Genomic DNA, 25,890 nt, shown 5'->3' with positions numbered 1-25,890 from the left:
TAATTTTTGTTCGACAATTTTGTCGAGAAGAAAGACAACTACGCTTGCAAGAAGTGCAATAGTTTTATCGAGTATTCCTTTTTACCCTGTTAGATGCATGTACGCAATTTTTAGCTAGATTTCATCATTTGTAAAAGCGAGCCGAGCATGGGACGGAGTCGAATAGTACATTTCTATGAACTATTAATGCCACATGAATTAAAAACGTCATCTATCAGATTATAATTGTACTAATGGTTTAGATCAATTTAGCGTCCGTTGGGTGTACTACATTCACTTCGTTTTTTTGTTTCTACAACGCCATCTTGTGTCTAAATTATGGACTATTAAAAAGTGAACTAAGTTGACTGCGACATCTAGCTGTCACGAATCGTTTCTACAGCTTTTATCAACAGCTGGTTCACTTAACGAATAAATATTTCGGAAATTATTGTCCACTTGGGTGCAATTCACATTGAACGAAAGTCAACGACAGTCTGGTCCCTAACCACGCCGTGGTTACCACGGTTGCCACTTTTGGTACAAATGTACAAAAACTGGTACATTTTTTAAGCGTTGGTACATTGGATAACTTTTTTACATTTTGGTACATTTTTTTATATGCCTGTTTTAATTTTATTTAAATTTTTCATAAAATTTTATGTTCACATATATTATTTTAACAAATGGCTCTGTTCCACCAGACACAAATTTTGTATCAGTTAGAAATTGATCCATGACTAACACTGGTAAATATCGCATACAGTCGATTTGCGATGACAATTGACAGGATAATTGAGAAAATATGTATGCGCCAATGTAAGGCCCACTACGTAAACAGTTATTTCGTGTGGTATATTTTTGCTACAATTGGTAAATTGGTAAATCACAATTTGTGAAATGCAAAAAAATCTTTCGTGAAAAATATTTGGTAAATTTTTGCTAAAATTGGTACATTTTTTCAAAATTTTGGTACAAAAAATTTTTTTGGAATGGCAACCGTGTCCCAACCACAAAATGTCTAACCAACAAACCATGACAACAACCGCTGGGCAGGCGCTTTCGAATTTCGAACATTGGGAGCAGGCCGCAATAAATTTAGATGTTTTAGGGGATTATTTTGCATGGGAGCAATTTAAATTTTTATACTATTTAACTTTATAGGCCCATTAACATTAACATTACCATTTTAATTTTTTCAGTATAATCACAAAATGTTAATTTTATTCATAGAATTGAAATCAATAAATTTAAATGCAATTACGTTTTCCCTTATTTAATTATTGATTCGCCAGATAAGAGGCAGCAATGGACGAATTTTTTAAAATGAATAAGAATAGTTTATACAGTTAAATAATAAAAAAACGAAATCAAGAAGGCTCAATTTTTTTTAAGATCATAAACGTTTTGATGAAATGGCAGATAAGTGAAATTTTTGCAAAATGTGGCAAAATAGAGCTTTGAGGAGGCCTAAAGTGGAAGTGTTTAAAAATAACTTACCAATTTGCAGAACTTCCGAGAAGACAACTTGGACCCGAAATCTCTTTTATCATAGAATCGCATTATTGGTGCACTTGATCTAAATAGGGAATAAGGTGCTAAAAATTGTAAGTGAAATAATCAGCTGTTCAAGGTTTAACAAACAAATTATTCAAGCAGATTCCGTTTTTTAAATAGGTATCAAGAAAAAAATTTTCTAATCGTTTTCAGCCAATTCTGGTACTGGTATATTTTGGTATATTCTTTTATGTAAAATACTATGTATACATTGCGGTCATACTGGCAGTGACATAATTTTGAAACAACACAATAATTGACTGCTTAATTTGGTTACCAAATTGTCATGAAACTAAGATGGCAAATGGTAAATGGATGTCTACGCCAGCAATGGCGAAACCATACAAATATTATAACTGCATCAGCCGCCCCAGTAACCGCTTCTGAACTTAAAGTAAACAAATCCACTGCACGTGAAACTTTCGTGGAGCGAGTCGAACGCGGTCCTGGACTGAAGGATTTCTTTACTGTGAGGCCCAAACAACGACTGATTGAGGACAACGAGATTTCAGATACCAGCAATAATATACCTTATTTGAATGCTATAGATTACAATGGTCATGGCAGAAAGGTGTACTTTGAAATCTACGGCTGCCAGATGAACTCAAACGACACTGAAGTTGTGTGGAGCTTGTTGCAAGAGCATGACTATCAACGTAGTAAGGATGTGGCTGACGCTGATGTGATAATGCTGATCACCTGTGCTGTGCGTGATGGCGCTGAGAAAAAGATCTGGAACCGTTTGAAGCATCTACGGGCGCTCAAAGATCGGCGAGGACACAAAAGACCGCTACAATTAACACTTTTGGGTTGTATGGCAGAGCGATTGAAGGAGAAACTTATCGAGCAGGAGCAATGTGTCGATGTCATTGCGGGTCCCGATAGCTATAAGGATTTACCAAGACTGCTAGCTGTAGCTCGACACTATGACAATGCGGCAATCAATGTGCTGCTCTCTTTAGAGGAGACATATGCAGATGTGATGCCGGTGCGGCTAAACTCCGAATCCCCAACAGCTTTTGCCTCAATTATGCGCGGATGTGATAACATGTGCTCCTACTGCATCGTGCCTTTTACACGTGGTCGCGAACGTTCCCGTCCTCTCACGTCGATCGTACGCGAGGTCAAGAACCTCCAGCAACAGGGAGTCAAGGAAGTGACTCTGCTTGGACAAAATGTTAACTCCTATAGAGACAGAAGTGGCGAACCTGCAGGAAAAATTGATAATAACGTGGTGCCTGGGTTTAGCACTGTTTATAAACCTAAAACTGGTGGACTGCCATTCTCAACGCTGCTGCAAAATGTTGCCGAGGCTGTTCCGGAAATGCGGATACGTTTCACATCGCCACATCCGAAGGATTTCTCCGATGATGTACTTCACATCATTCGAGATTATCCCAATGTCTGCAAACAGTTGCATTTGCCTGCCCAATCTGGTAGCACTTCGGTGCTGACCAGAATGCGACGCGGCTACACTCGGGAAGCTTACCTGCAGCTAGTGGAACATATTCGTGGCATACTGCCAGATGTGGGCCTTTCATTTTTTAAGCGTTGGTACATTGGATAACTTTTTTACATTTTGGTACATTTTTTATATGCCTGTTTTAATTTTATTTAAATTTTTCATAAAATTTTATGTTCACATATATTATTTTAACAAATGGCTCTGTTCCACCAGACACAAATTTTGTATCAGTTAGAAATTGATCCATGACTAACACTGGTAAATATCGCATACAGTCGATTTGCGATGACAATTGACAGGATAATTGAGAAAATATGTATGCGCCAATGTAAGGCCCACTACGTAAACAGTTATTTCGTGTGGTATATTTTTGCTACAATTGGTAAATTGGTAAATCACAATTTGTGAAATGCAAAAAATCTTTCGTGAAAAATATTTGGTAAATTTTTGCTAAAATTGGTACATTTTTCAAAATTTTGGTACAAAAAATTTTTTTGGAATGGCAACCGTGTCCCAACCACAAAATGTCTAACCAACAAACCATGACAACAACCGCTGGGCAGGCGCTTTCGAATTTCGAACATTGGGAGCAGGCCGCAATAAATTTAGATGTTTTAGGGGATTATTTTGCATGGGAGCAATTTAAATTTTATACTATTTAACTTTATAGGCCCATTAACATTAACATTACCATTTTAATTTTTTCAGTATAATCACAAAATGTTAATTTTATTCATAGAATTGAAATCAATAAATTTAAATGCAATTACGTTTTCCCTTATTTAATTATTGATTCGCCAGATAAGAGGCAGCAATGGACGAATTTTTTAAAATGAATAAGAATAGTTTATACAGTTAAATAATAAAAAAACGAAATCAAGAAGGCTCAATTTTTTTTAAGATCATAAACGTTTTGATGAAATGGCAGATAAGTGAAATTTTTGCAAAATGTGGCAAAATAGAGCTTTGAGGAGGCCTAAAGTGGAAGTGTTTAAAAATAACTTACCAATTTGCAGAACTTCCGAGAAGACAACTTGGACCCGAAATCTCTTTTATCATAGAATCGCATTATTGGTGCACTTGATCTAAATAGGGAATAAGGTGCTAAAAATTGTAAGTGAAATAATCAGCTGTTCAAGGTTTAACAAACAAATTATTCAAGCAGATTCCGTTTTTTAAATAGGTATCAAGAAAAAATTTTCTAATCGTTTTCAGCCAATTCTGGTACTGGTATATTTTGGTATATTCTTTTATGTAAAATACTATGTATACATTGCGGTCATACTGGCAGTGACATAATTTTGAAACAACACAATAATTGACTGCTTAATTTGGTTACCAAATTGTCATGAAACTAAGATGGCAAATGGTAAATGGATGTCTACGCCAGCAATGGCGAAACCATACAAATATTATAACTGCATCAGCCGCCCCAGTAACCGCTTCTGAACTTAAAGTAAACAAATCCACTGCACGTGAAACTTTCGTGGAGCGAGTCGAACGCGGTCCTGGACTGAAGGATTTCTTTACTGTGAGGCCCAAACAACGACTGATTGAGGACAACGAGATTTCAGATACCAGCAATAATATACCTTATTTGAATGCTATAGATTACAATGGTCATGGCAGAAAGGTGTACTTTGAAATCTACGGCTGCCAGATGAACTCAAACGACACTGAAGTTGTGTGGAGCTTGTTGCAAGAGCATGACTATCAACGTAGTAAGGATGTGGCTGACGCTGATGTGATAATGCTGATCACCTGTGCTGTGCGTGATGGCGCTGAGAAAAAGATCTGGAACCGTTTGAAGCATCTACGGGCGCTCAAAGATCGGCGAGGACACAAAAGACCGCTACAATTAACACTTTTGGGTTGTATGGCAGAGCGATTGAAGGAGAAACTTATCGAGCAGGAGCAATGTGTCGATGTCATTGCGGGTCCCGATAGCTATAAGGATTTACCAAGACTGCTAGCTGTAGCTCGACACTATGACAATGCGGCAATCAATGTGCTGCTCTCTTTAGAGGAGACATATGCAGATGTGATGCCGGTGCGGCTAAACTCCGAATCCCCAACAGCTTTTGCCTCAATTATGCGCGGATGTGATAACATGTGCTCCTACTGCATCGTGCCTTTTACACGTGGTCGCGAACGTTCCCGTCCTCTCACGTCGATCGTACGCGAGGTCAAGAACCTCCAGCAACAGGGAGTCAAGGAAGTGACTCTGCTTGGACAAAATGTTAACTCCTATAGAGACAGAAGTGGCGAACCTGCAGGAAAAATTGATAATAACGTGGTGCCTGGGTTTAGCACTGTTTATAAACCTAAAACTGGTGGACTGCCATTCTCAACGCTGCTGCAAAATGTTGCCGAGGCTGTTCCGGAAATGCGGATACGTTTCACATCGCCACATCCGAAGGATTTCTCCGATGATGTACTTCACATCATTCGAGATTATCCCAATGTCTGCAAACAGTTGCATTTGCCTGCCCAATCTGGTAGCACTTCGGTGCTGACCAGAATGCGACGCGGCTACACTCGGGAAGCTTACCTGCAGCTAGTGGAACATATTCGTGGCATACTGCCAGATGTGGGCCTTTCAAGTGATTTCATTTGCGGCTTCTGCGGCGAAACGGAGGACGAGTTTGAAGACACAATTTCGTTGATCCGCAGTGTACGCTACAATGTGGCGTTTCTGTTTGCCTACAGCATGCGCGAGAAAACAACGGCGCATAGACGGTACGTGGACGATGTTCCATCCGAGGTAAAGACGGCCAGGTTAAAACGCATGGTAGAGGCATTCCGAGAAGGTGCCACAAAATTGCACAGACACTTTGAGGGTCGGGAACAGCTCATCTTAGTTGAGGGCAAAAGCAAACGTTCCGACAACTATTGGTTTGGGCGCAACGACGCCAACATCAAAGTTATTGTGCCGGCAACAGCTTTGCCATTGACACAGAACAGTGGGCAGCTTAAGGACATCAATGTAGGTGATTTTGTAGTCGCCAAAGTTGTGGACTCAAACTCCCAAGTTCTGAAAGGTATTCCGCTACGCTACAGCAGCATTTGCGATTACCACAACAGTAGCAAAACCAGATTAAAGCAAGTTCAATAAAAATGATTTAATTACTTTATTGAAACCTAATCTTTGTACATCACATTTCCATGGTGGCTTCCTTACTCGTCGCTGACAGTACATCATCACTTCTGCCGTGGTATTTGCCAATATTACTACGATAGAAGGCAAATATGTCCGCACTGGCGGCTCGACAAATACATTCGATATCATTGAATTGAGCAATCTTGAAGGAACCCTTTGTTTGCACCAATAATAAATTTCCATCGACCGAGTCAAAAGCGAATGTGAAGCTGGCTTGTTGATGCACTGTTTCACTCAGTTCTGGGTCCACGATAAACTCTCCCTCCTCATTTATAATACAGTGCACCGCAGCAAAGCTGTATTTCAAAGGCAAGCCGCCAATCAACATTGATAGGCAAGCTGCATTTAAAGCACACGCGTCTATCTATAATAAAATTGTTATATGCAACTCTATAGCTGTTATATTTACAAAGCTTACGCTGCCACGATCCTCTAGTTCCTGAATCTGTACAGACATCTTTGAGCGAGGATATATCTCGCTTAGTAGCGCAAGTTCCAACACATCTCGAATGGCCGCCTCACGTATGCGTTCTTTCACCTGCGGCAAGCCGGCCTTGGGACGATAATTGCACTCCAAGTAGCTACACTCGATGCTTAGACTCTGCGTCTTCACCTCAATAGGCCCCATCACAGCAGCGATGACCACTGTAGCACCTGTGCAATAAGAAAGAGTGCAATCAGCCGGCATTCGAGCACAATGACATCTTAAGAAAACTAACCTTGGCTGTACATCACTGAGCCGTCGCAGCGAGAAAGCGGATTGAACTTGCATTTCATCAAGCGCAATTTGTCCTTAGCGACTTCTTCTGTATCGGATTTACCCATAGTTGTTTATTGAATTTGTGAACTGCAATTGAAATTATCAATACGAAAACAACGTGCGCTTGTTGATAAAAACGTTCATTGGTGATGAGCGGTTGCCGATTGATATGGGTAATCGTTATCGAATCAACAAGTGCAAGAGATGTGCATTTGAAAACAATAATTTTTATTGTAAATGTAAGTTAATAATAATAAATAATAAATAATTTTCATTTGAAAAAAATGGTTTATAGATTATTTTATAATGTACATATTTTCTGTTACTGGCTGAAATATCGAATCAACAAATGCATGAAATGAGCATTTGTAAAAATATATTTATTACTTGAAAACAACTATTTTTTATATATATACATATAATATAACAACATTTTAAAGTTCCCAGTAAATAATTGAAATTGGAAAATTAATTTTAAAGTTTTTGCTAAACATCAACTACGATTAAAATACCATATCAAAAGCATTGAAATATCGATGCATCGCTAATTCATCGATGATTCTCCACTTCCACAAAAAATAAGATCACAAAGTCTTGCTCATTTCACAACGTAAACGCTCATAGTTCAGGTTAAATTTGTCTTCAGAAAGCGCAATAATGTCAGGTAAGTGACATTTAAGCTAATTAAGCTAGTCCTGTTTACTCTTACATAAGTGCCAAATAAATTCTTATAATTACAGGCGAAAATCCGTTTGCCCAATTTAAAAAATCCTTCATTAAGGATGGCACTGTCTACAAGTACTTTGATCTTGCGTCCATTGACAGCAAATATGGTGAGTGCTAAACCTGATATACATTTTTCTATACATACACATATGTATGTACGTACGCGTTTAAAGAAAAAATTAGCAGGGAAGCCACTGAGCAGAGGGGTGTGTATGCAGCTAAACGCACCTGCGATGAGTTGAAATTTGACCTCAGAATCTGATACAATATTGTAGTACATATGTACCTTTCTGGCGAGCGAATTTGCAAGTTTAAGTAGTGTCATTGGGCAGCTGCTGATTTGATTTACCTAACAACATGCGGCAGCTTTCTAAAACATGCCATACGCGCTTAGTGGAAAGCGAAAGTTATCACATTGCTTAATTCAACTCAAGCAAGGCTCGTCTGGGCGGGTCAGGCACACGACGACGTCGACGTGTGTATATTGATAAGAGGTGCCTAGAAAAAACACTCGTATATTGTACGATAATCAAGCTTTTGTATTATGTAGACATGTAGTTATCAGCATGAGTGAGCAAGACAAATTGAAATTGCTAGTTTCGAGCAACTTAATGGTGTGATGCTTTAAAAACCACACAAAAATACTTGTGTTTCACAGGCCCCTCTTTCAGGGACTCTCTTTCATTTGACCCATGCATCTTTAGTGCTTCGGAATATTATTTAAGTACGGCACGTGTTCCTGTTATAGACAGACCAAGTACAAATAACAGTCAGTTATCGCTCACCTTGAATGGAATTCATTTGCTACTCTAATAACGTAATCCCGCCATCGCTGATTATTAGTCACTATCTGTTATCTATCACTATATATATATATTTTTACCATAACGCCTCACATTTGATTACAGATCAGCTTCCCTTCTCCATCCGTGTGCTATTGGAGTCGGCGGTTCGCAATTGCGACAACTTCCATATTCTAGAGAAGGACGTTCAAAGCATACTCGGCTGGACGCCGGGCTTGAAGCAGGGCTCCAATGATGTAGAAGTGTCCTTCAAACCAGCCCGTGTTATTCTGCAGGTACTTCTCTCTACTCACCGGAACACCTAGAACACATCATACTTATTAAATTATATTTGTCAAATAGGATTTCACAGGCGTTCCTGCCGTTGTCGACTTTGCTGCGATGCGAGATGCTGTCCTGGATTTGGGAGGTAATCCCGAAAAAATCAATCCCATTTGCCCCGCCGACTTGGTCATTGATCACTCGGTGCAAGTGGACTTTGCCCGCACGCCCGATGCTCTGACCAAGAACCAAAACCTCGAATTTGAACGTAACAAGGAGCGCTTCACTTTCCTCAAGGTAAATTCAATTATATGCTCTCATCTATGGATTTATCAGTTTATACTCTGCAGTGGGGAGCTCGTGCCTTCAACAACATGCTCATTGTGCCACCTGGCTCAGGCATTGTCCATCAAGTGAACTTGGAGTACCTTGCCCGCGTCGTCTTCGAGAACGATTCTACCGATGGGAGCAAGATACTGTATCCCGATAGTGTTGTTGGTACTGATTCCCACACCACTATGATCAACGGCTTAGGCGTACTGGGCTGGGGTGTAGGTGGCATTGAGGCTGAAGCTGTGATGCTTGGCCAATCCATATCGATGCTTTTACCTGAAGTTATTGGCTACAAACTGGTGGGCAAACTCAGCTCATTGGCCACATCCACGGATTTGGTGCTGACCATCACCAAGCACCTGCGACAACTGGGTGTTGTTGGCAAATTCGTGGAGTTCTATGGACCTGGTGTGGCTGAACTGAGCATTGCCGATCGTGCCACGATTAGTAACATGTGTCCCGAATATGGCGCCACAGTTGGCTACTTCCCCATTGATGAGAACACACTCGGATACATGAAGAAGACAAGTACGTGTATTAAGAAAATAAGATGACTTAAATCTATGTCCTCCAACTGTCTTACAGATCGGTCTGAGAAGAAAATCGACATTATTCGGGAGTACTTGAAGGCCACTCAACAATTGCGCAACTACTCTGAGGAGGCTCAAGATCCGAAGTTTACACAGGTACTCTCTCTGAACAGTGCTCAATATAAAAAACCTTTTAATATTTATATGACATCTTTCTTTTTAGAGCATCACCTTGGACTTGTCGACCGTGGTTACCTCTGTTTCGGGACCCAAGAGACCACACGATCGAGTCTCCGTTTCGAATATGCCCGAAGACTTCAAGTCCTGTCTGTCCAGCCCGGTAAGTTGAACAAATTTCGCTCTTATGAGATAAACAAAGCCCAGTGATGCTTGCATATTCGACAAAACTGAACTTAGTATATCCCATAAATTGAAATCGAAAACACATATAACAAAACTCGGCGGAACCGTATATTGTTAGCTCTATGTTAAGCTGCTTACAAAAGAGCTATCTAAAAGAAACAGCAACTGTGATATGTAAGAATATTTGAAATGTAAAATCACGGCTACTATTTCCTTAGATAACTCAATATAAATTTTGATTTGTTTCCTTGGTGCTCTGCCTTCAAAGTTAGATCAACAAATGAAAATCGCTTTATAATTGACTTATACTTGGTTGAGACTGCACCACGTAACACTTTGAACTGAAACCTGGTTCTTGTTCAGGCAGCTCTTATAAGCTACGTTGCGTTCAATGGCCGCTGCCAGCGCATCAGGTTTCCAACGCTATCGTTGGCGGTGATGGTGGCGTTGGCTGATCGCTTTTGGTTAATGCCAACAAATTGCTGAGAATGCGCTTTGCTTTCTAGCACACTCGATATTTTTTGCCGAATTTCTAAAAAAGACTATAAAGCGCTATAGAATTTATTGCACTCGCTTGGACTTTGTCGAATTCTGAACACGGGCCTGGGTCTGATTGATTTGGATTTGACTCAGCGATGGGGCCTCATGCGGCAGTGGCCGCTTCCGCAAAACAAACTGACCTACAATTTACCATTCGACCATTGTGGGGTCATTGGACGTTCAAACTGGCTGCCGTTTATGCTGAAAATGTAATCGCTTTATGTTGTTGCCACACTTTAGGTCGGCTTCAAGGGATTCGCTATTGCGCCAGAGGCTTTAACGGCCAGCGGAGAGTTTCAGTGGGATGATGGCAAAACCTACAAACTTCAGCACGGCTCCGTGGTCATTGCGGCAATCACATCTTGCACCAACACATCAAATCCCTCGGTGATGCTGGGAGCTGGTCTTTTGGCTAAGAACGCTGTCGAAAAGGGTCTCAGCATTTTACCGTACATCAAGACATCACTGTCGCCAGGGTCTGGTGTCGTCACCTACTACCTCAAAGAGTCTGGTGTCATTCCATATTTGGAAAAGCTAGGCTTTGACATTGTTGGCTACGGTTGCATGACTTGCATTGGAAACTCTGGACCCCTCGAGGAGAATGTCGTAAACACCATCGAAAAGAATGGTTTGGTGTGTGCTGGCGTATTATCCGGCAATCGCAATTTCGAGGGTCGTATTCATCCCAACACTCGGGCTAATTATCTGGCGAGTCCCTTGCTGGTAATTGCTTATGCCATTGCTGGACGCGTCGATATTGACTTTGAGACGGAGCCACTGGGCGTAGATGCGAATGGCAAGAACGTTTTCCTTCGTGACATTTGGCCATCTCGTACGGAAATCCAAGAAGTGGAGAATAAGCATGTTATTCCTGCCATGTTCCAGGAAGTCTACAGTGAGTATAACAGCCAAAACCATATAAAAAACAAAAATAATGGAACTTATTTATCATACAAATAGGTAAAATCGAATTGGGCTCACAGGATTGGCAAACCCTTGAGGTGTCCGATGGCAAGTTGTACCCATGGAGTGCTGATTCCACATATATCAAGCGTCCGCCATTCTTTGAGAATATGACTCGCACTTTGCCCAAACTGCAGAGCATTGAAAACGCACGTTGTCTTTTGTTTTTGGGTGACTCTGTAACCACAGACCACATCTCACCAGCTGGTTCTATTGCCAGAAACTCGCCAGCTGCCCGTTTCCTCTCTGGACGCAATTTGACTCCTCGAGACTTCAATTCCTACGGCTCACGACGTGGCAATGATGCCATCATGGCACGCGGCACATTTGCAAACATTCGTTTGGTGAATAAGCTTGTTTCTAAGACCGGACCTCGCACTCTGCACATACCCAGCCAAGAAGAGCTGGACATCTTCGATGCCGCCGAGCGCTACCGTGGAGATGGCACTCCATTGGTGTTGGTGGTCGGAAAGGATTACGGTAGTGGCAGCTCCCGCGATTGGGCTGCTAAGGGTCCATTCCTTCTGGGGGTGAAGGCAGTTATTGCCGAATCATATGAACGCATTCATCGTTCCAATTTGGTCGGTATGGGTATTATTCCCTTGCAATTCCTGCCTGGTCAGAACGCGGAAACTCTCAAATTGAATGGTCGTGAGCTGTACAACATATCTTTGCCAGAGAGCGGCTTGAAGCCAGGCCAGAAAATTCAAGTCGAAGTAAGTATTTAGTATTGCTTTGATTATAATAATACTTCATTAATGAAATTTTAACCAGGCCGATGGCACCGTTTTTGAGACTACCTTACGTTTCGACACGGAGGTCGATATTACATATTACCAGAATGGCGGAATTCTAAACTATATGATTCGCAAGATGCTTTCTTAAGTTGTTTTGTTTTTTGTTAATATTCATAAATTCCACTTGCATTTTAAATACTGTACATTGTAGTCTTCTAAGTTTTCAATGTGTGATGGTGATTTCCCTGCTGAATCAATAAAGTAAATCGTTTATTCCTTTAATTAAAAGAGTTAATGGAAATGCAAGTTCACCTTATAGCACATATTGATATATGAACTTTCTCTTGAAAGGGCCTACTTCAAGTTCTTGAGTTGATCTAACAATAACAAAAATGCAATAATCGATTAGAAGCTAATGTATCAATTCCCCGCACAAAAAGAACATTCTTCGTAGTGCCAAAAATTCTTATAAATTATTGTTTGTACTTTATTACACAATGCATGCTAAAACTAGTTTTCAATCAAAGAACACACATAGTACATCCAATAAGAAGTGCCCAGTGCTGACAAAAAGGACTCGATAGGTAAGTACATACAAGCATTAGCAAGTTAATTTTTGGCGTTTATAGTATAATGGTATTTTTATAACATTATTATCAACATCATCATCAATTACATACTTAAATATAAAATATATAATGTACAAGAATTCATTTGAGTATACATGTGCTATATTAATTTCTGCTTTAGTTTTTGCCTCTTCTGTCGTTAGGTTATAAATGTAAAAATTCACTAGTAACAAAATAAATTTCGTTATTTAACACCATCGATACGTTTAAGTCGAATTGCATTAATCATAAACGATAAACGTCAAAACATTGTGAATTTTTTTATAATTCTATTTTTAAGAAACATTTTATTTCTCTAAACAAAAATGACGATTTAGAATTAATCTAATAACCTGTGCTTGTTGCTATCCATTTCGTCTGTTATTTACAAAGGTGAAGCCCGCTTTTCATCCCTCCAGCGCTATCCAGCTGGCTCGGCAATATATCTCTGGTGGTTCCTTAGTATGTTGCGTAAATGCAGTTAGGATTTCATTTAGGTTTTCAATTGTGCGGTCCGTCATTACCACCGTATCAAGTGTTTGTATTGCTCATCGACAGCAATTCGCTTGATGGTTTCGTATCCCAGAATAATGCTAAATGAGAAAGCCGCTGACTGCACCAGGCGTGCGGACAATCCTTTAAAGAAGCAATTCAGCTTCTCCTCATGCCACAATTCGCGAAAGGCAACGCTCATAGAGTCCAGACGGTGAACCTGCCAATGGAAGCATATAGACAATGCATTTTGTGAAATGTTAAACACTGTAAGTAAAGGTTGCTGTTACCTGCAGACGTGCTCGTACTATATCCAATGGATTAGTTAGAATGGTTGTGGTAAAGCCACCCAAGCTGCCAGCCACGCATTGTATGAATAAATGAGAGACCCATATTGGACAGATGCGACACAATTCATCTATAAGTTGAGAATTCAGTTTCGTAAAGTGGACGGATTGCATAGTGTCGAATTAGTTAGACCCACCTTGATACAAATGATAGAATGCCCACCACATTGCAGAGTTGGGAACGTATGCCATCAGGCTGGCAGTGTAACCTCTGTAGAAGCCGCGTAATCCATCTCTCCGCATTATCTCGCGTCCAATGTCCATCGATACATGCAAGCGACTACGTCCAGGCCATGATTTAATACCAAGTGGATTTATGTCTGCTTTCGAGCCGGCATGCGCTGACATCCCAAGCACCATAGCATGCTGAGATATCACGTCAAAAGGAACAATTATGGTCTGACCCACCAGCGATGCACAACCACCGCCAATTAAAGCTTTAACACGATGCCCAGCTCCAAGATCATTCAGAATGTGTCGAACACCTTCGTATGTGCTGATGTAAAAGACTCCAGATACGATTTGAACTGATGATATCCAGAAACCGCGATATAGACCAGGAACACCCTCGGATCGATAGATTTTCATTGCACAATCGATCATTCCCTTGTAGATATCGCTCTTGTGCTGCACCTGAAGTTGTGTCTTGATAACAGTCAGCGGGAATAGACAGCATCGTACGGAAAATGAGCTTAGCATGGACAGTGGAAAGAACTTGGTCTTGTTCATCATGTCCCATTCGATTGTGCGTATATAAGCATCATTTTTCCCTCCTATTGCTCCTGCCCCTCCTCTATCCTTGGCCTTGCCTGTGCCGGTGCCTTCGCCATTGGCCATCACGCTCACGCCGGTACTGTTCGACATTATGTTAGCTGTATCTTGAACAGCTGTCGGAGACCGTGCGCTCGCCGAGCTGTGGTTTTTGCATGCGCGGCCAGTCTGTGAGGGATCTTGAAATCGCCTTTAATTCCTTTCTCCAGTAAGCAGAATCGTAGCGCCTTAATTACTTACAGCATCATGGTCCAACAACGACTGTTCTGCCGACCAAAATGACTCCTGAAATATAAGTATCCTAAGTGCAATGAAGATGTAAGACTATCTGGAATAACAAAAATAATATACTATATACATATATATGTAAGTACTTTTCTGCTCCCAAGGTTAATGCTCGAATATGTGCATATTATTTTGTAATTATTCACTGTCACTTCTTTGTCTTATTTTTTATTTCGTTGTTTTAATAATGCTATTATTGTTCACACGGCGGCAATGGCTTTGGGATCATCTGGAGGCCATGGCCATATGTTTACAATTGTCATTGTAATTATATAATGCGAACATACACACAACTTCCACCACCTGATCGAGTTACCGTGTTATCATTTTGCTCTTATCATTCGTTTCGCACATTTTGCATAAGACGGTGCCCGACAGAAATGATTCGATTATGATGAAATATATCTAACGTTCACGGTGGTGAAGAGCGCTCTCAACTTAGATCTATTAATATTTGTTGTTGATTTTTAGTCACTCACACCCACCCTGTTCACTATTGTTGATGTTGGTAATACATTCAGTGTGACCTCAAGTCACATACTCTTTTGCGGCGAAAAAATAAAGTAAGTCAAAGCAAGGCATATACTGAACAATAATCAATTCTGGTATTTTTTAGTATTTCGGCTGCGCTGAATATGTTGTTTAATCGACAATAAATTGATTTCAACTATGTGGCAACACCTACCTCCTACCTTGGCATGCACACACTGGCGTTTTTTGGCGCTAAGTTTGAAAAAAAATGACGACCTTTTTTTAAAATTACGTATTTTCCTCCAGTTTTGTGAGGCCACTGAATTTCGAATACAAATAATAAATTATTTGTGTTAGGAATGATAATGGGTTGTGGTGCTATGGGTGAGGAATTTAATTTTAATAAATATGTAATAATTTGCTTTTGTCAATGATTGTAAAACTATTTTTTTTCGCTCACTACACTTTCCATTACATTACTAACAATGTAAATAAGTTAGCTTAATTTTTTTTTGGTAATTGCCAAAATAATAATCAATGAATCCTATTGGCGAATACACCCATAAGTGGCCCACCAATGACAATCAAGGGGGCGTTCTGCGACTGCGCTTTGTGTCACAGCATCATTGCAGACTGTCCATCAACCCCCATAAACACACCAGGACATAAATCATGCTGAATGTTCATCGCATCCTATGAATTTCAGGAGTGCCAACAGTTGCCACGAGTACTTCAAAAACGTTGCACGGAATGCGGCGACGATCGCCGACAGCGACAAGAGAGTCCGACGTTGTGATTAATAATTCAAAATTATTGATGCACGGAAGCAAGGTGAAATCCTATTACTGAAAAATTTTACAATAGAAAAAGAAGCGAACAGCGTGTAAGGTTTACTCGAGTGTGCATTTTGAGCCACAAAATGGATACCGCTAAATTGGTAAGAATTCTTTCAAAATAAGTAGCTGAATCAAGTGAAAATGAAGTTCGAATGGTTAAATACTTAAAGCTTTAATACATTTGCTCTGAAAATACTACGTATATTTAAGAGTCGACTTCAGCCATAGCTAAGCGTATAGCCCATGTTCTCCATGAGCGTCTCCTTGATCGCTGGCTGAAGGGCCCGTTGCATGTAAGTGGTCAGCAGTCCACGCACTCCCATTGAAAATAGCTTCTCTAGCTCATTGGACATTGCGTCGCCTACAAGTTCCTCATGATTGCCTCCTCCTCCTCCTCCATTACCGAATATGTCGGCGAAAGCACGAGCATCTGGCTCTACAAGCTGCTGCAGTTGGTCATCCTGAAAATTTAATACATCTCCATTGAAGTGCATCTCATCGGAAGAGTAATCGTCCGCCATAACATTTCTACGTCGCCGTCGTCGACGCTTGCCCTCCAATTGTCGGCGTCGGTAAAAATTGTCCCCATTCGGATCAAAGAATTCGCTGGAATCTCGAAATCCCTCGTTACTTTCCAGATTCAGACTGTGATCCCTTTGAGTTGTGTGCTCCAGTCGTATATCGTACGCTGGCTGTTTATTCTTTTTAGAGGTACCCATTATAACATGTGGTTCACCCAATTCAACTTCAGGGGTAACACCTTCGCTGTAGCCAAAGCGTCGCTTTGAGTTCTGACGCAATCGAATCCCACTCGGTCCTTGGCAGCCGTGTGCAAAAACGGATATAAACCCAGGCTCGGCAAAGTGCGAATCCGTGCGAACCGAGGCGGCGCCCAATCTTCGCGATTGCTCATACGCTGAGGACGCTGATGCCAAGGCGGAACCCAGTGGAACAGTGCGAAACTCAATGCCAGCGTGTCTCATGCGCAATATCATGTGGCAGCGTCCACCAGTAGGTTGCAGCACCACCTTGCCGCTGAGTGTCAAGTCTGGGAAAATGAGTCGTGTGTCAAGCGTGGAATTCTCAGTGCTGAACTTGCACTTATCAATCTCAACCCACCGCGACGCGGCTTTTGCCGGCGGCACGCGCACCTTCAGATCCTCAACCTCAACCCGCGAGATGGCCAGTTTGTGTGGTTGACGATTCTGATAGGGTTGATGCGACTGCTGAGATGACAGCAAATCCTCTAGCTCTAGAGCACTGTTGCCGCTCCCACTGCCACCTCTGGAGGAGCCGCTGAATGCATAATGGCGTCCACTACGCCGGATGCTCTTAGCGTAGTAACCGCGTACGTAGTTGGCACTGCTGCCCACGTTGTAGAAGTCATCCTCAGGATCACTTTGCTGCCCATAGAAGTTGTGATACAGCTGATACGGTGTTTGCAGTGGCTGCTCCCACATAGAACGTGAATTCTTGGTCTGAACACTGCGTCGACGCATGTGCTCAAGAGCATTCTCCAGACGATTGGAGCAGCGCTGCGGAGCTTGGTACATCTGACTGAAGACAGCTGCAGGCAAATGGCAACATAAATGAATGCTCATTAATACGACTTGACGAACTCACCTCGGAGAAGGGCGCAAAGTAGAAACACACAGAGTTTGGCTCCCAACATGCTGGCTGAAGAAATACGGAGTCTGTCCGCGGAAGAAGCACCACTCCAGACTGGCTCAGGTCTCAACCGAAAATGGGCCCCAAGCTTCGACGACAACGCATGCGAGACCGAGAAACTTGCTCGGTCTCGCTTCCATAGACACAGCCGCAACAGCGCCCACAAGAAGTTCACGACAACGACGATGGCGATGGCGATGGTGACGTTGACGATTCCGAAGTCGTGTCACTGCCTCAACATGTGCAGTGAAAGTGTTTTCCACAACAAGCGCCAGCAGGCGAACAACGCACATGAGCGTGGAAACAGCCAACACAAAAGCAAAAAGAAAATCATTGTCTTCTGTTGCGACTGCTGCTGTTGGTTGTTGGTTGATTGTTGGCTGCAAAGTAGATCAAAGTTGGAAACGCAAAGCAAACAAAGCATCGACATCAGATCGTCATTTCGTAATGCGCACAAGCGTCGTAAAATTGTGGGTCAAAGTTCATAGGTGTTTGTTCAATTCATCAATTAAGAAAAAAACTAGACGATTGCATGGCGATCACCAGTCAAAATCGACAAGCAGCTTTGCAGCGTTACAAATTATCGTTAATTTTTCTATAATTTAAGCCGTTTTTTGTCGCGTGTCTTTGGGCGATGTGGCAACGCTTGGCTGGCTGCTCTTGACGGTTACGGTAAATAATGTCGGTAATTTGATTTAACAAATTGTTTGCGTGCACTTATAAGTCACCAGCATTTTTATCATCACGACGCAATGCAGCCTTATTATTCTGCTATAAGAGTACGCTAAATTTGTAACATCTGTATATGGCGGAAACGTTTTGCAATTGCAAAATGTAATGTCATATTTTAATGTTAATGTAGCCCACATTATATACGTACATAATCTTTGGAGTCAATTTAATGATCACATTTTAGATATTCATGTAAATGCTAAGAGAAAGCTGCACTCTGCGCAGCACGTTCTGCGTATTTTCTAGCTCTTGTACATATGTATTAGTCTTGCCGCTTTCTGCGTTTCCGCATGAAGTTGAAACCCATTGCAAAAGTCCCTCCCTCGTCTACATATATGTACATATAGTATCGCACTTTCGTGTGATGTATGCATGTATCGTATGTACTGTCGTATCTGGCTATAATGAACTATTTACTGCAAAACTACTTAAAACAATTGAGATTGTTTAATATCGTAATGTTACAATTTTTGTTGAAAATTTCGTTTTTGATCAACTAAAAGTGTATTTGTACATATATTTATATAGGTATGATTGTGTTTGTTGGTAATTAAGGATAACACACTATTCTCAAAGGCTACGATGCGGAACGTTTGCTTTGTGCCAATTTCTAAGTGTCAAGTGGCCATCTCACTGAATGGCAAATTTGCGAATTAACAGAAGATGTAACTAGCAACTTGTAGTTGGCACAACAATTGTTGTCCGTAAGCAAACAAAAAGACCGCCCCTAGTAAGATCAATAAAAGATCAAATGAAGATCGCTTTCCCTTGTAGTTCACTTTCTCTGACTAGCTAGAAAGTAAAATGTCAAGAGACAATTGGAAAGGGGGAAAGAGAGACATGTGTCATCGTCCATAAAGTCGGTTGACCTCAGTTAGCTCATTAAGTGTAAAAGTGTCAATAAACCATTGTGCAGGTTTCCATTGTCTTTGTACGACACAAGTGAGGGCTCAATCCCAATCGCAATGTTAAACACAATCCTGGGCTAGCTCTAATGCTCATTACTTAATGGACTGGCCAGGATTCTAACAATGGCCAATTGACACCACACACTTTCGAGCTGTTAAGCTAATTGCCACAACTTCTTCACACTTGAGTATGTCAATGTGACGAACATTAGAACTGCAACCTTAACCTGTTTGTGTGGAGTGCCTGGCCAGCGCCGCGGGCTCTTGAGCTGCCTGCTCAGCAGGTGGCTTTAAGGCTGCAGACACTTAAAGCTAGTCTTGACTCATACCTATGATGCGTAAATTACGAATTGCCAATTGATTTGCCAAAAACCGGCTGAGAAAACCCAAAAACAAACTCATAACAATTTCCTGCCGCGTCTTGCTTCATTTCCTTTTTGGTAACAGGTCGACTACGGCGAGTCGAAGACTCATCTGGAGCAGCTCCAGCAGTCCCTGTCGCATTTGGATCACCATCCTCACCTCCCACACTCGCATCATCATGGGCATGCACATCACCATCATCATGGACTGTATCACGCGGCGCCGAATACATCGACCATAACCACAGATTCGCTCGTTTCCTGTGTCACGTCAACTCTGCCGTCTGTGGGCAAGGCCACATCCTCGACCTCATCCTCCTCCAGCTGCGACAATTCCGACCCAGAGCGCAAGAAATGTCACAGTCACACTCACAATTACAGCGAGATAGATGTGGGACATACGCTGATGGAGGCCATCTGCACGTTGCCATTGCCCATGCATGGCCAGAGATCTCCGCCGTGCTGCCTGGCCATGGCTGGCAATACCACTTCTCCCGCCGGGGCTGGAGCCGGAGCTTTGCTGAGTGGATCGACGCCAAGTGCATCCGGAGGCAGTGGGTCTTTTTGCAATGGTGACTTACATGGCGGATCGCTATCGAGACAACGTTTAACTATTTGTCTTGGCAGATCTTGTTCGTGAGTCGTCCTGGTATGCAGCGCATCATCATCACCACCATCACCATCACCAGATGCCCGATGAGCTTGTTATGTACACAACGCCAGCGCCGACGGCGGCAGCGGCCGCTGCCATTGGCAAGTTTGGCTTGGACACATCTACGGAGGGTTACTTGAACGCAAGGTACAATGGTAAGCGTCCACATCCACAACCAAGTCCATGTTCACGTCCATGCCCGGATGCAGCTCCACGACCAGTGCATCAACAATGTTGTGTTTGTTTTCGCTATTTACACTTTTTGTTTATTAACTTCCATTATTAGTTCTACCTCTCTCTCTTTCTCTCTTGGAATTCTTTGGATTAGAATGGGCATGAAGATGGGATGATTTTGCCGCAAGGCTTTTCATTTGTTTTGTTTTGCTTAACTTTTTACTTTACATACAAACATTTCGCAGGAGAATGTTTTATAACACATGATGTTAGCAACTTCTGCTAAAGAAATGAAACAGCTAACTAAAATTTCATTAAAGCTTAAAGCTGAGCTGCAAACCTTAAAATCTTGATTGGGATCGATTCGTTAAGTGGTTTTTGGAAACTCTTTTTTTCATTCGGTTTAGAAATTGTGAGAACATTGTAGAACTTGAAGTATCGGAATATATTGAAAAGAAAAATTCTCTCGAAACGAGCGTGAATCGGTTTGTAGCCCCGGTTTAAGGCATCTATGATTATAATTTCTATATCTACCTTTACTACTCGCATTGTCTGCCACTTGTCGGACTAGGAGCACTTGCCATGTGCATATGACATGGTTCATTTGTGGCCTCAAAGATATCCCGGCGTGTGGCTTAATGCGAAATATTATGTAACAAAAGCAAAAAGCTCTCTCTAGCATTTACTACTACTGAAAATCACATTAAAAATCATTCCATTTTGTGCCGCTTATGCCGACGATGTCTGTCCTCCGAATGCTTCTCCTCTGGATCTGCAGTGAATGTCAAAGGCGTGCGCCATGAAAGAACATCAACTTTCTTCGATATACCTGCTGTGACGCACCCGCACTCCCATCCGCATCCACATCCGCACCCTCATGCTCCTCATGCTCACCCGCCGCATCCATATTGCTACAGGTATGTAGTCAATGTGGCTGACAAGACAAGCCACAAGTAGATTGCTCTGGACGCTTCAGCTGCATGCTAACTTAAAGTCAATCAACTTTTTGTATTTTCAATATATTTTCACGCTACCCCAAATGCTGTCGTTAGATTTCCAGCATCGCCACCCGCGGGTATACTTAAAAAGAGCGACGAAGGTGAGCAAATGAATAAAAATTATTAAAGTCTTGTGTCGTAACGTTACCATTTATAAAAATTATGTTAAACCCTGTGCCGGCTTCAGGCTTAGCTGTACTATAGAACATTAGCTTCGGTTGTGTATGCCAATAAGTCAATTTATTCGTTTTTATTTATTTTTTTTTTGGTATAAAAGAAATAGAAACGAAGAAATCGTGCACATAATTTACAATAACAATATCCGCGGTGTTAGTAACCGCTAATCCAATTGGTAGCACGGGCATGGAATTGAATTTGAATTCAAGAAGAGCTGCGTTCAGCGATGCAAGATACTTATACTTGGCCTCCGGCCATGGATGGATGAAGCACGATGAAGGCTTGCAGTCAAACAAGCGACTCAATCACAATCCGCTGAGTGGATCGAGGGAGTTGAGTACTGGGGTGCACAGTGGGTGGTGGAATGAGAATGGAAGTGGGAGTGAGATTCAGTTAGGGTTAGGTTGAGGGGTGGCACCATTGGGAAATAAACACAGTGAGCACTCTCTCTGCTATGCGCTTCGTTTTGGAAGCCAACAGGTTCTCGACGTACGATTGCTATTATCGGCGATGATGTTTTTACTTGTCGACACTTTCTCATGGATTATGCAGAGGTATCTCTTGAATTTTTAATTCCTTCAGCGTCGAGTCGCGTTGCCCTGCTGATGTGATTTTGAGCGTGTAGCAAGGAGAAACCTGACCCAGCAACATCATTATCATCTGCAACAACGGACAATCTAATGAAAAGAGCAATCAGAGTCGATGAGAAATAACATTGAAGTGGGGAAAGGGGGGCAAAGTTAAGAGATGGGTCTGGAGTTTGCTCTGTTCATTGCCCTTAAATTGCAGCATATTGAGCATATTGTTTACAAGGGCTCTGTGCGAAGCGTGTGGGTTGTTTAAATAATTAATTCCTGCTAAATACCTTGGCCATTTAGTGAAGCAAGAACAGACTGTTATTTTACTAGATTTAACCCACCATAGTCGATCCATTAAATACTCTTTTAACTTTATTAGAGATATTATAATATTTTAAAAAGTCATGTATTGTATGGGTTCATAAAAATAATTATGGTTTTCTTTTTTTGCGAAATTGATAGATTTCAGCACTCAATATGCAAATCATTCTACTTACGGTGGCATACACAACAATGTGTATGTTATGTTAAGAGCGTTCCATTATCAAATACTCTGTACTGCCCGATACTAGTGATTAATTAACTTTTAAGATTTAACATTTTCAACTTCAATTCAACATATTTTGAGTCTAAAATTGGTGTTTCGATTACGATTCTCCAATTTCATATTCAAACTGGAATGTGTAAAACAGGTGTGCCAAAAATTTGTCTCTGATATCTAAGAATATTTGCACAGATAGAATAACTTGTAATCGTATTCAAATTCAAAAAGAAAAGCTATTTATAAAAAAGTTTGTCACAGAAGGTGAAGTCAAATATGACACTTAAAGTTTAAAATGTGTTCATAAGGCTACGGAAGACATATGCTCACTAATGAACTACACATCTTACAATTGGATATTGCCGAATAAAACAAATTGGTTTGCTTAAATAATGTTTTATTTTGGATGATTTATAATTTAGTATAACTATATTACATTTTATACTACATGTGATTGTTGCCTTCAATTTAGTAAACATTTGTATATCCAGAGGAATTTTGTGACGACAAGAAATGTACACAGAAGGCACCATCATAAAGTATATTTATAACATATATTCTTGATCAACGTCAGCTGCCGCAACAATGCACACCTAAATCTTAAATCCGCTATATTCGACACATACAATAATAAGTCTTTATGATTCCTGAATAAACAAATCAATGTGTTGCTTTGGTTGAGATCCCCCATTAACTTTGAATCCTATGAATGAAGTAGTATATTAATTTACAAAGTTATGAACCCATTCTATCCTATGGGTAGCGGGTATTAACATAATAAAATATAAAGCTAGGTATATTTTAGTATTTGTTGGTATATAATTTTGGTATAGTTTAATACAGTTTTGTTTTGCTTTTATTAAAAATAGGTAACGGATACCTCGCAGTTGTGCAGACTCGAGTATTTCTGTATAACTTGTTTCTATTTCTTTAGATTGTTTTAACCATTTTAAGCTTCTGTCTAATTCGTTCTTCTTCTGTAGGTTTGTAGTTTTTTGAGTGTTCATCAATTAATTAACTTTATGCAGAATATTGTCGATAACTATAACCCCTTCACACATAGCAAATTGGAAAGCTACAGTCGAGTGTGCTCGACTGTGAGATACAGCTACCCATTTTTAATACAGTATTCTATACATTTTTGGAAAAGATACCACAAAATATATTTAGTATATCAATGGTGTACTACGGAGTTTTACGTTATAGAAAAGTATTTCTCAAATAGCGAAACAAAGTAATAATACCCTATTGGAAACGGGTATAACAATATCAAACTTGTGGAATAAACTGCAAATATTTTGGAGTTTATAAACAAATAATTTTGTATGGGCAAAAACGCCTACTTACTAGGGGACTTAGTTGCTTTGGCTGACAATCTGGTATATTGTGCCGTCTATGGTATATTTTGAATGTGGTACTATATCGATATACCACACAAACCATTTGGTATATTTTTAGTATTTTTGCAATATATATTGAAAATAATACCGCAATATTTTGCTTTTATTCAAAATTGGTAGCGGGTATTTCACAGTCGAGTACACTCGACTGTAGCTTTCTCACTTGTTTTACGCTTGTTTAATACATTCCAAGTGAACTTGAGTCTATTATTCTTACTTACTTCGAACTTTTTCAACTTTCCAAATTTATATTTCCCTACTTTCTAGAACCAGCATCTGCTGCTGCAGCCGCGGTAGCTGCAACTTATTGTAGTGAAGTGTCGGCCGGGCAGCATTTCCACCAGCAGAACACAAAGATAGAGCATGCCGATTCCACAACGACTGCAGCCATTGTTCAACTTCACCAACACCAACAGCAGCAGCAACAGCAACAACAGCAGCAGCAACAACAACAGCAACAACAGCAGCAGCAGCAGCATCAACATGAAGAGGAACAGCAACATCAGGCTGCTCTGCATGCTCATGCCCACAATCAGCAGCAGCACTCACAGCATGCAACACATCAGCAGAAGGCACATCCCCAGTTGACCCCTGTGCACGCTGCCTCCGCCTTCAAGTTCAGTCACACGGCTGTTATATCTAGCTCGGCAGTGTATGCCACGCCCACGCATTACGCCCACCAAGCCACAGCACAACAAGGACAATCGTTGACCGCCGTCTATCGAGACATATCTCCCACTACAGCGGGAAGTAGCGAATCGGATCTCAAGTATGACAGTGGTCCCTACAACGCCACCATATCCTCCACCTATCCTCCGCAATTGCGTCCCAGTGTGGTTGATTCGACCACGTCGAGTGATGCGGAACTGCGGCTGGATCAGTTCTATGCCAGCAATGCCATCTCCACCAGCAGCAATGGACAAACCATCAGCCAACGTCGTGGTTCGCTGCAATTGTGGCAGTTCCTAGTTGCACTATTAGACGAGCCCGCCACCAGGTAAGTAACTAATGAATCATCACTTTGCAATTTTCCTTAACACTCGTTGACACATAGTTCCAGCTGTATTGCCTGGACAGGTCGAGGCATGGAATTTAAGCTAATTGAACCGGAGGAGGTGGCACGTCGCTGGGGCATTCAGAAGAATCGACCGGCAATGAACTATGACAAGTTGTCACGGAGTCTACGCTATTACTACGAGAAAGGAATCATGCAGAAGGTCAACGGCGAGCGATATGTGTATAGGTTCGTTTGTGATCCTGATGCGCTTTTTAACATGGCCTACGGTCATTTAGCCGGCAAACAAGCAGATCAGCAGCATCACTTGACCTTGGCTCTGGCCAAGTCATCGTCTTCTTCGGAGTCGCAATCGCAGACACTGCGCGTACAAAAATCGACGGCTGCAGATTATTATGACAGTGGCTTGCATAAGTATCAGTAGGCGGAGCGTGGGAGCTATATACATACATATACGGAGGCACAACCATGGCTCGTGTACATTGTGTAATTTATTTTGCATGGCTATATGATTTGTATGCGACGACGGCGCTGTTCGCTGTTTAAATTAAAATGGTGTTTTGCCAGTGTTGGTTAGCTACCGTCATAGTGTTAATCGGTAAACCACCACAGAGTGGTCGCCTATAGCCTCGATAACAAATAGTTTCCAGCTCCACAATCGTTAAATTCAATTCGAAATTTGAAGCTGTGAATTGACA

At 41.3% G+C, this 25,890-nt stretch overlaps 7 protein-coding genes across 9 annotated transcripts; 4 read left to right on the top strand and 3 right to left on the bottom strand.

Annotated features, from left to right (window-relative positions):
* Positions 1 to 1,749: 1,749 nt before the first annotated feature.
* On the top strand, positions 1,750 to 3,103 carry LOC133836646 (CDK5RAP1-like protein). Its single transcript, XM_062267238.1, has one exon. It carries the CDS (start codon positions 1,823 to 1,825, stop codon positions 3,101 to 3,103), a length of 1,281 nt encoding a protein of 426 aa, XP_062123222.1. The 5' UTR covers positions 1,750 to 1,822.
* A 1,170-nt stretch (positions 3,104 to 4,273) lies between these two features.
* LOC133836041 (CDK5RAP1-like protein) lies at positions 4,274 to 7,045 on the top strand. Its single transcript, XM_062266322.1, has one exon. It carries the CDS (start codon positions 4,350 to 4,352, stop codon positions 6,114 to 6,116), a length of 1,767 nt encoding a protein of 588 aa, XP_062122306.1. The 5' UTR covers positions 4,274 to 4,349; the 3' UTR covers positions 6,117 to 7,045.
* LOC133836046 (exosome complex component RRP46) lies at positions 6,109 to 7,176 on the bottom strand. The gene is made up of 3 exons (XM_062266328.1): positions 6,881 to 7,176; positions 6,580 to 6,815; positions 6,109 to 6,525 (listed from the first exon to the last, which is right to left on the bottom strand). Exons 1-3 carry the CDS (start codon positions 6,984 to 6,986, stop codon positions 6,157 to 6,159), a joined length of 711 nt encoding a protein of 236 aa, XP_062122312.1. The 5' UTR covers positions 6,987 to 7,176; the 3' UTR covers positions 6,109 to 6,156.
* A 253-nt stretch (positions 7,177 to 7,429) lies between these two features.
* Positions 7,430 to 12,462, top strand: LOC133836037 (cytoplasmic aconitate hydratase). The gene is made up of 10 exons (XM_062266315.1): positions 7,430 to 7,585; positions 7,662 to 7,754; positions 8,556 to 8,725; positions 8,793 to 9,008; positions 9,062 to 9,572; positions 9,630 to 9,730; positions 9,798 to 9,914; positions 10,718 to 11,372; positions 11,438 to 12,156; positions 12,215 to 12,462. Exons 1-10 carry the CDS (start codon positions 7,579 to 7,581, stop codon positions 12,323 to 12,325), a joined length of 2,700 nt encoding a protein of 899 aa, XP_062122299.1. The 5' UTR covers positions 7,430 to 7,578; the 3' UTR covers positions 12,326 to 12,462.
* LOC133836044 (solute carrier family 25 member 44) lies at positions 12,280 to 15,232 on the bottom strand. Its single transcript, XM_062266326.1, has 4 exons — positions 15,166 to 15,232; positions 13,762 to 14,723; positions 13,568 to 13,695; positions 12,280 to 13,497 (listed from the first exon to the last, which is right to left on the bottom strand). The coding sequence occupies exons 2-4, from the start codon at positions 14,486 to 14,488 to the stop codon at positions 13,306 to 13,308; spliced, it is 1,047 nt and encodes a 348-aa protein (XP_062122310.1). The 5' UTR covers positions 14,489 to 14,723; positions 15,166 to 15,232; the 3' UTR covers positions 12,280 to 13,305.
* A 349-nt stretch (positions 15,233 to 15,581) lies between these two features.
* Positions 15,582 to 25,745, top strand: LOC133836039 (ETV5-related protein Ets96B). Of its 3 annotated transcripts, XM_062266318.1 has the most exons (8): positions 15,582 to 15,646; positions 15,719 to 16,088; positions 19,743 to 20,229; positions 20,285 to 20,464; positions 21,262 to 21,400; positions 21,536 to 21,582; positions 24,445 to 25,174; positions 25,232 to 25,745. In XM_062266318.1, the coding sequence occupies exons 2-8, from the start codon at positions 16,071 to 16,073 to the stop codon at positions 25,614 to 25,616; spliced, it is 1,986 nt and encodes a 661-aa protein (XP_062122302.1). In that variant the 5' UTR covers positions 15,582 to 15,646; positions 15,719 to 16,070; the 3' UTR covers positions 25,617 to 25,745. The 3 variants fall into 3 exon arrangements, with proteins under 3 accessions (XP_062122302.1, XP_062122301.1, XP_062122303.1); XM_062266317.1 differs by lacking the exon at positions 15,582 to 15,646 and having other exon boundaries at positions 15,688 to 16,088; XM_062266319.1 differs by lacking the exons at positions 15,582 to 15,646; positions 21,262 to 21,400; positions 21,536 to 21,582 and having other exon boundaries at positions 15,689 to 16,088.
* LOC133836043 (uncharacterized) lies at positions 16,134 to 18,433 on the bottom strand. Its single transcript, XM_062266325.1, has 2 exons — positions 17,611 to 18,433; positions 16,134 to 17,554 (listed from the first exon to the last, which is right to left on the bottom strand). The coding sequence occupies exons 1-2, from the start codon at positions 17,657 to 17,659 to the stop codon at positions 16,206 to 16,208; spliced, it is 1,398 nt and encodes a 465-aa protein (XP_062122309.1). The 5' UTR covers positions 17,660 to 18,433; the 3' UTR covers positions 16,134 to 16,205.
* Positions 25,746 to 25,890: the final 145 nt, after the last annotated feature.

Source organism: Drosophila sulfurigaster, chromosome 2R (assembly GCF_023558435.1).
Source record: "Drosophila sulfurigaster albostrigata strain 15112-1811.04 chromosome 2R, ASM2355843v2, whole genome shotgun sequence".
Taxonomy (NCBI): domain Eukaryota; kingdom Metazoa; phylum Arthropoda; class Insecta; order Diptera; family Drosophilidae; genus Drosophila; species Drosophila sulfurigaster.
This window is presented reverse-complemented; position numbering and strand designations above follow the sequence as displayed.

What these genes read in the sequence shown, in the direction of transcription:
- LOC133836646 (XM_062267238.1), top strand. Translation starts at nt 1,823, where the DNA reads ATGAAACTAAGATGGCAAATGGTAAATGGATGTCTACGCCAGCAATGG.
- LOC133836041 (XM_062266322.1), top strand. Translation starts at nt 4,350, where the DNA reads ATGAAACTAAGATGGCAAATGGTAAATGGATGTCTACGCCAGCAATGG.
- LOC133836046 (XM_062266328.1), bottom strand. Translation starts at nt 6,986, where the DNA reads ATGGGTAAATCCGATACAGAAGAAGTCGCTAAGGACAAATTGCGCTTG. An exon ending in CTCAGTGATGTACAGCCAAG is followed by an intron (nt 6,816 to 6,880) that starts GTTAGTTTTCTT and finishes CTTATTGCACAG; the next exon opens with GTGCTACAGTGGTCATCGCT. An exon ending in AACTAGAGGATCGTGGCAGC is followed by an intron (nt 6,526 to 6,579) that starts GTAAGCTTTGTA and finishes ATTTTATTATAG; the next exon opens with ATAGACGCGTGTGCTTTAAA.
- LOC133836037 (XM_062266315.1), top strand. An exon ending in GTCCATTGACAGCAAATATG is followed by an intron (nt 7,755 to 8,555) that starts GTGAGTGCTAAA and finishes ATTTGATTACAG; the next exon opens with ATCAGCTTCCCTTCTCCATC. An exon ending in GCCAGAAAATTCAAGTCGAA is followed by an intron (nt 12,157 to 12,214) that starts GTAAGTATTTAG and finishes AATTTTAACCAG; the next exon opens with GCCGATGGCACCGTTTTTGA.
- LOC133836044 (XM_062266326.1), bottom strand. Translation starts at nt 14,488, where the DNA reads ATGTCGAACAGTACCGGCGTGAGCGTGATGGCCAATGGCGAAGGCACC. An exon ending in ATTCTATCATTTGTATCAAG is followed by an intron (nt 13,696 to 13,761) that starts GTGGGTCTAACT and finishes CTCAACTTATAG; the next exon opens with ATGAATTGTGTCGCATCTGT. An exon ending in TAGTACGAGCACGTCTGCAG is followed by an intron (nt 13,498 to 13,567) that starts GTAACAGCAACC and finishes TTCCATTGGCAG; the next exon opens with GTTCACCGTCTGGACTCTAT.
- LOC133836039 (XM_062266318.1), top strand. An exon ending in CAGTGGGTCTTTTTGCAATG is followed by an intron (nt 20,230 to 20,284) that starts GTGACTTACATG and finishes TTGTCTTGGCAG; the next exon opens with ATCTTGTTCGTGAGTCGTCC. An exon ending in ACTTAAAAAGAGCGACGAAG is followed by an intron (nt 21,583 to 24,444) that starts GTGAGCAAATGA and finishes CCTACTTTCTAG; the next exon opens with AACCAGCATCTGCTGCTGCA.
- LOC133836043 (XM_062266325.1), bottom strand. Translation starts at nt 17,659, where the DNA reads ATGTTGGGAGCCAAACTCTGTGTGTTTCTACTTTGCGCCCTTCTCCGA. An exon ending in ACTTTGCGCCCTTCTCCGAG is followed by an intron (nt 17,555 to 17,610) that starts GTGAGTTCGTCA and finishes ATTTGCCTGCAG; the next exon opens with CTGTCTTCAGTCAGATGTAC.